This window comes from Arachis ipaensis, chromosome B6, assembly GCF_059453495.1.
Source record: "Arachis ipaensis isolate K30076 ecotype BB chromosome B6, ASM5945349v1, whole genome shotgun sequence".
Classification (NCBI taxonomy): domain Eukaryota; kingdom Viridiplantae; phylum Streptophyta; class Magnoliopsida; order Fabales; family Fabaceae; genus Arachis; species Arachis ipaensis.
Genome location: NC_142441.1, coordinates 54,965,520 through 54,973,692, shown reverse-complemented (window position 1 = coordinate 54,973,692; position 8,173 = coordinate 54,965,520). Strand labels below are relative to the sequence as shown.

Below are 8,173 nucleotides of genomic sequence, written 5' to 3'. Positions count from 1 at the left end.
GTGTGTTGAGCAGAAATAAGTTAACTAGCTCCGCCATGCAGGTCAAAGGACTCTTGCAGTGGATTGCTAGTGCCGCCCTGCAAGTCAAAGGACTGCTCTGATACCATATTGTAACGTCCCGTCCAGCAAAATACCTTGCTTAAGTCAGGGTATTTCTACTAGAAAGGACATTACGTAACCTTTTCTAGTATTAACTACTTAATTATCAAGCCTTTGTATCGAGTTCGCGTTCCAGTTTTAAGAAAATGCCAGAAAATTGTTTTTTTTTTTCATTAAAGTCATAATTCAAACATTCACAAATAATAATAATCACATAAATGTTATTGATAATAATTCTTATACAAAAGAGACCAAATAAAACTCAAATACAATATACTAAACCTACCCCTCTATGTAAAATAAAATCTCAAAGGACAATAGCGAGGGGACTCTATGAAAGCAATTAAGACCATAAAGAAAGCCTACTGATCGCTCGCAGCTTCAAATTGCGTCTTCAAAGCTGTCGCTGAAAGGGTGGAAAATTTCGGGGTGAGAACCAAACCACATGTTCTCAGTAGAGGTAGAGAATGCCATGAAAGTAAAGAATAAAACGCAAATAGTTAATTTCACTCAAAAGTATTTAAAAGAAAAACTGTTTTCATTTGCAGTGATCTTTACTCGCCGTGTCAACCTTTTATTTTGAAAACCAACTGCATAACATTCAAAAATCCAAAATCTTATAAAGCATCAGTTAATTATCCAAAATTCTAAACCCATATTTTCCTTTATAAAAATCTTAAAAGTATAGCAAGACCGTATGAATGACTAATCTGTTCCAAGCATAGGTTCATTAAGTCTATGCTGAACCAGCTCAATCTTTCATACTTACTAAACCTCAAACACAATCTAATCACGGCCTCAGGCCCAAGCAATTCAACCAGCACCCAATTCACCACAATCCAGAGCAATTATATCAAGTATAGCAATTAGCAGTTAACAGAATTATTCACTTAGGCAAACCAATTACAATATACACACCCAAACAATGTCACATAGATGCATATGATGCATGCCTGTCCTACTGGCCATGAGCTCACGCGTTGGTTATGTTGCCAGACCCGACTCGGATAAGCGGGATTAGACCACCATCCTTATCCGTAGGTTCCATAGACAAGCGGGATAAAACCATTTATCAATACGTGAGCGGGATAAAACCACCGTCCTTGCTGAACAATTTATCAATACGTGAGTGGGATAAAACCACCGTCCTCACTGCAGGCGGGACAAAACCACCATCCCTGCATAATGGTTTACACACTGAGCAAGCGGGACTAGACCCACGCCCCTACCAACAATCTCATAGATCAAATATTCTTTTCTTAAAAGAATCATTGGAGTTATTATTATTAAATAAGCCCTGAATATTTATTTTGATTAAGTCCTTATATTTTTTATAAAAATTTGGACATAATCTCCTTTAAAAATAGGACTTATCCACCCTTACGGGTTCCTTCTTCTCAACAATTCATCAGCCTCTTTCAGCATTTGCCACAGCAATATATTCTCAAATATATTTGATAATAAAAAATCTATTTCTTAAATTCCATATCCAAAATAATTACCAACACAACTTGGCAGCCTGATTTCCATTTTATTTTTAAAATATCAAATGAATTTGGAATTGCGCAAACTTTATATCCATGCGACCGTCTCGGATTAAACTTTCTATTAAATCAAAAATCATAATTTTTCGCTGACTATAGCTTCAGGAATATAAGCAAAACCGTGACTGTTCTGCAGTGTTTTAAAACCAGAAGACAGCAGCACCATACAACATTTGAAATTTCATATAAAATCCAAATTAAATCCAACTACCTTCAAAATTAGTGTGGTTAAACATAACTCATCCAAATTTCTTTCTCAATTGGTTCCAGGGTCATACCATTTTTAATGAAGGAGTTACGTAGCTTGGAAGTTAGGTAATTTTCTGCAGAATTCTATTTTACAAATCATTGAACACAACCTCTTCCAAGTCCCATAACTCACTTATTAAAACATAGAAAATTCTAAAATTTAAATCACATATACTAAGCATACTTAATTTGCACCTCCAATTGGTTGCATCTCAATATCTATCCAGGATCAAAAGTTATAAACTCCCAAATTTACTAATTTAAGGAAACAGAACCTGGCTTTTTCTGCATAATGCATCATCCTTCAAAAATTCATATCTTTAAAACTACAAGTCCAATTGTTCTGAAATTTTACGGCATTAAAATAATAGGAATAAAGTTTTATTTAAAATTGGTTTCATTTCAAAATTCAAACTGCAAAATCTCCAATAGAGGAATCAAGTTGCTGCTGCGTTAAACGTTCTGCAGAAAAATCAGTTTTGACATCCATGATTCAAAAATTCACCATATATCATAAACTTAGTGAAAAAGTCTCAAATTCAGCAGTCCAGTTCCCTATGTCCCCAAGCTCAATCTGGAATTGGTCCCACGCAATTCCGGTAATCACAGAAATAGTTATAGTTTTTCAAAGTTTCCGGCTTCCTTTAAAAATAATGCAGAAAATCAAGTTTTACATTTTAACTTTGAAAAATCATAACTAGTTCTATAATTAATTCAAACTTCTCAAAATTGAGTCCTAACAACAACTTTTATTATACTTCACTCAACCTTTGCTCTTATATCATTTCGATTATCGTTGAATAACTAATTCACTTCCAAAGTCACCTTTTAATTTCAAAAATTAGTTTTTCAGCAATCTATTTAGTATTCAAAATCCAACCCTTCAAAACCCCTCAAAACCAATTCCAAATCAACCACCAACCAAGTTCATTAACATTACAATATACCAAATAACAACTCAACGGCAACAAATCCAACATAACCCATTAAAATTCAGAAATTCTCAACAATTAGTCATCAAGCAATTCCCAATCCACATAATCAATCAATATCACAAATCAACAATTCCAAATCACAATCTCAACCATTCCAATCACAATTTCAGCCACAATTCAATAATTACATAATCAACCAATTACTCACAGCTATTAAATCTATTTGCAGTTATTCAATAAACCTTGTAGGCATTCTTAAATTGAAATCGTTTTAAACCCCCTACCTCGATGTCGCAATCGCATAGTTTAACGCAACAATCCCTGCTTAGTCTAAACTGGCAACTGCAGCGGCGATTTCAACGCAACCGAGACGGCGGCAGCAGCATCAATTCTAGTTACGCTCGCAGCAACGGCAATATCGGCAATTTTAGCATAACACCATAATACTAAAACAGAGATATTGGCTATCATAATTAATATAAGAACATAATAGAGAAACAAAATACCAAATAGAACAAGAGCAAGAGCGTTACAGGGTTAGGAATAGAGGTTCAATGTCAAAACGAAGAGGATAGTGCAGCCGCTTCTCTCCCCCGGTGACAAGTTCCAGCTGTAATGATTCCAACAACTATAGTGTACTCAGGAACATTAAAGATAGGGACAAGGTCATTCTAAAGCAACAAAAGATTCATAGACAGTTACTCCAGTAACTAGGAAACAACGAACTCACCCATATGAATAGCAGCAACCAAGGTCTCCGGCGACGGCGGCGGAAGAGGAACGACTCCTCCTCTGCTGCGTCACTCTGAATGGCAGCGGTAGCAAACCCTGATGGCAACGGGAATAGGGAGCGACAATGATGAAGGCTCGACGAAGATAGCGAGGCACGATGGTGCGGGTCAGCATCTTCTCTTCGCGTCTCACCCTCAGCGAATAGCAACGGCGATACACGAACAAGGCAAAGGGGCGTGGCTCGACGGCAGCTCCTTCCTCTCCTCCGTGGGTCACGTTCGCCTCTCCCTTTCTTCTCTGCGACAGCAGCTCGGCAGCGGCGCCAAGCTCCATAGCGTCGTTCCTCCCCCTCTCTTCTTCTCCCTCGTCCTCTGTCTCCCTTCCTGTTCTCCATTTTCCCCATCTTCCCTCCTTCCCCTTCCTTTCTTTTCCCTTTCTATTTCCCCCCCTCGAGCTCCCCTGTTTCCTTTCTTTCCCATTCTGTTTGTGCGTGTGTTTTGTGAATTTAGGGTAGAATTAGGTTTTTAATTAGGAATTTAAGGTTAAGGTATAATGTATATGAGTAATATAATAACCTTTACAAAATATTTGAGATAGAATAACAATCTAAGATTCAAATATAATACCATAAAAATTACTTCATAAAAATTACTTTCAAAATGCATAAAATTTTATTTATCAGCATATCAATGAGCTCAAACAATTATTTTTAATTTAAATTATAAAATAAACATATTAATCACATTTTTATAAAATACAGTTTAAACTCAATATTAATTAGTTAAATTAAATGATATAACGTTTTATTATTTTTCTATCACCGAAACTTTAATTTCAATTTACAAAATATCTAATTATAATATAATTACTTAAACTTTAAGTATTTATAAAAATCTATTTAATCATTCCTAATAAATTAATCTCTAAAACTCAAACTAATAAAATAAACCATAATTCATTCATAATAGAAATTACTTAAATTAAATTATATAATACTTCTATTTACTAAATTTTATTTCCAAAGCATATGAAATAACCAATTATAAAAATTACATAAGAATATTAATCAACTTAAACTCCAAATATTAATAAAACTAATTTAATTACTCTTAATTAATTACTTCATAAAATAAGATATCAAATTAGTAAAATAAATCGTAACTTTTTCAGGATAAAAGTTACTTAAATTAAATTGTACAATTCTTTATTATTTTTCAATTACTAAAATTATACAAAATATTCCAATATAATAAAATTACTTAAGAATATTAATTGATTCAAAATAAAATTATCTCCGAGTCTATTTAATTATTTCTAATAAAATAATTTTTAAAATTATAAAGTTTAAACTTAATAAGATAAAATCACAATTTATTTATATTTAGATTTTCAAAAATGCGGGATGTTACATTCTATCCAACTTACAAAAATTTTCGCCCTCGAAAATTGATACAAGATGAAGAAAAAGTTTATTTTCACATCCCCTTTTGAACATTTTAAAGGATCCAAGAAAATCATATCACATAAACATAGAAGAAAATATACTAGGTAATGCAAGAGTTGATAAAATAACTTAACACAAGAAAAATTTCAAAATCCAAAATCAAATAGGCACAATATTCGTTCAGAACTCTTAACAAAGTACGACCACTTCCTCTTGTCGCCTCAGAATTAAACTCCTTATAACTTCGTATACTGACCAGATTCACTTTCCGTACGCACAAATCGTGTCCCTAAGAACTACTGCCTATAAGGATTACGAAACATGAGAAGAGAAAGACAAACGGCACGAAAAGTTTATGCGTGAAAATAGAAGAATACTCAAGTTTGCAATTGCACAAGATGGTATTTCGCAAAGTTTTGAAGGAATACGTGAGATCGTCAACAAACAAGGATATATATAAGCAATGAAATGGAGCATAAAGGGAGTTAATTCAAAGCTTAGGAAGAAATTTTAAATCGAACAGTTTCAATATGAACATCATTAGGGAAGATGGTACAACGATTTTGAACAACTTCAATTTGAAATAGAGGGAATTAGTTTATCTTTTTCAAAAGAATATATATAAATCTAACATTTCCCAAAAGTACTAAACTTAGTATAAATAATGTTATATCAATTTAGTTTTTAAATCAAAACAAATCATGCATGGTTTTTAAATTAAAGCTTGTTTGATGTTAAGGGCAAAATATTTTCTTTTAAAAAAAATCTTGGAGGATACTTAAGTACATAATTAGGTAAGAATAGCTATAAAATTATAATAAAGTTGGAAGAAAATTTGGTTCAATTCAAAGAATAAATTTTGAAATAAAATTTTCTATAAATCAATAAAAGATAAGTGGTATATCACAGATAAACAAGATTAAACTATATAAAGAAGTTTTAGAGTTTATGTAAGAAAGTCTAGACCGAATTAAAAACAATCCCATCAAAATTTAAGCAAGGGTTGTGGATGCAGTCAAGTAAGAAAAGATTTAAATTGAAATTTTTTTGGAAGAGAATCTGAAACAAGTACTCAAGAAGGAAATTACAAGAAATGATATGTTGCACCGAAATAAATCCAAGTTCAAAGCAAAGAACATAGAGTTGGTAAGGTATAGGATAAATGGTTCAAAAGATTCAAACAACAACTAGATACAGAGTCAAGCAAGGATATGCACGAATGATAATACAAGATTAGCAAGAAAGAGATCAGAAACTAGAAATTCCAATACAATTAATAGAGAAAGAGATAACACTAAGCACGAATAAAGAGCATACGTCGAAACGGAACTTGTCTCTAGAACTTAGTCTCTAACGTCCCCAAAATCTCGTGATTCGCGTTAACCTATCACTTCTATTTCATCTATGATAACCCATTAGTATTTCCATATACAGAAATCATTAGTATTATGTTGGCCAAACTTGATACCATGAGGTATGCAATGGTAAACTAATAGCATTAATCATCAGACAGTCATGCATATAAAACACAAACTCTTGTCATCAGAACAAGTTATAAAGCATGACAGACACTCAGAGTATGCAATGAAGCATAGTCAGTCCACTCCCAAGGCTCTACAGGAAGGACTGCTCTGATACCATATTGTAACATCCCATCCAGCAAAATACCTTGCTTAAGTCAGGGTATTTCTACTAGAAAGGACATTACGTAACCTTTTCTAGTATTAACTACTTAATTATCAAGCCTTTATATCGAGTTCGCGTTTCAGTTTTAAGAAAATGCCAGAAAAATTTTTTTTTCATTAAAGTCATAATTCAAACATTCACAAATAATAATAATCACATAAATATTATTGATAATAATTCTCATACAAAAGAGACCAAATAAAACTCAAATACAATATACTAAACCTACCCCTCTATGTAAAATAAAATCTCAAAGGACAATAGCGAGGGGACTCTATGAAAGCAATTAAGACCATAAAGAAAGCCTACTGATCGCTCGCAGCTTCAAATTGCGTCTTCAAACCTGTCGCTGAAAGGGTGGAAAATTTCGGGGTGAGAACCAAACCACATGTTCTCAGTAGAGGTAGAGAATGCCGTGAAAGTAAAGAATAAAACGCAAATAGTTAATTTCACTCAAAAGTATTTAAATGAAAAACTGTTTTCATTTGCAGTGATCTTTACTCGCCGTGTCAACCTTTTATTTTGAAAACCAACCGCATAACATTCAAAAATCCAAAATCATATAAAGCATCAGTTAATTATCCAAAATTCTAAACCCATATTTTCCTTTATAAAAATCTTAAAAGTTTTCCTAGACCGTATGAATGACTAATCTGTTCCAAGCATAGGTTCATTAAGTCTATGCTGAACCAGCTCAATCTTTCATACTTACTAAACCTCAAACACAATCCAATCACGGCCTCAGGCCCAAGCAATTCAACCAGCACCCAATTCACCACAATCCAGCCAATCAGTTACAAACACAAGTAATGAGTTTCTAACACAATCAAGAGCAATTATATCAAGTATAGCAATTAGCAGTTAACAGAATTATTCACTTAGGCAAACCAATTACAATATACACACCCAAACAATGTCACATAGATGCATATGATGCATGCCTGTCCTACTGGCCATGAGCTCACGCGTCGGTTATGTTGCCAGACCCGACTCGGATAAGCGGGATTAGACCACCATCCTTGCCCGGAACACGAAAGCGGGATTAAACCACCGTCCTTGCCTCCACAGTAAGCGGGATTAAACCACCATCCTTACTGGGTACATAAAATAATATGCAAGCGGGATCACACCATCGTCCCTGCTGAACAATTTATCAATACGTGAGCGGGATAAAACCACCGTCCTCACTGCAGGCGGGACAAAACCACCATCCCTGCATAATGGTTTACACACTGAGCAAGCGGGACTAGACCCACGCCCCTACCAACAATCTCATAGATCAAATATTCTTTTCTTAAAAGAATCATTGGAGTTATTATTATTAAATAAGCCCTGAATATTTATTTTGATTAAGTCCTTATATTTTTTATAAAAATTTGGACATAATCTCCTTTAAAAATAGGACTTATCCACCCTTACGGGTTCCTTCTTCTCAACAATTCATTAGCCTCTTTCAGCATTTGCCACAGCAATATATTCTCAAA

The 8,173-nt window shown here is 33.7% G+C and overlaps 1 protein-coding gene across 1 annotated transcript; it reads right to left on the bottom strand.

Moving 5' to 3' along the window:
- Nucleotides 1-3,157: 3,157 nt before the first annotated feature.
- Nucleotides 3,158-3,962, bottom strand: LOC107648743 (uncharacterized). The gene is made up of 3 exons (XM_088489352.1): nt 3,558-3,962; nt 3,361-3,437; nt 3,158-3,218 (listed from the first exon to the last, which is right to left on the bottom strand). The coding sequence occupies exons 1-3, from the start codon at nt 3,960-3,962 to the stop codon at nt 3,158-3,160; spliced, it is 543 nt and encodes a 180-aa protein (XP_088345478.1).
- Nucleotides 3,963-8,173: the final 4,211 nt, after the last annotated feature.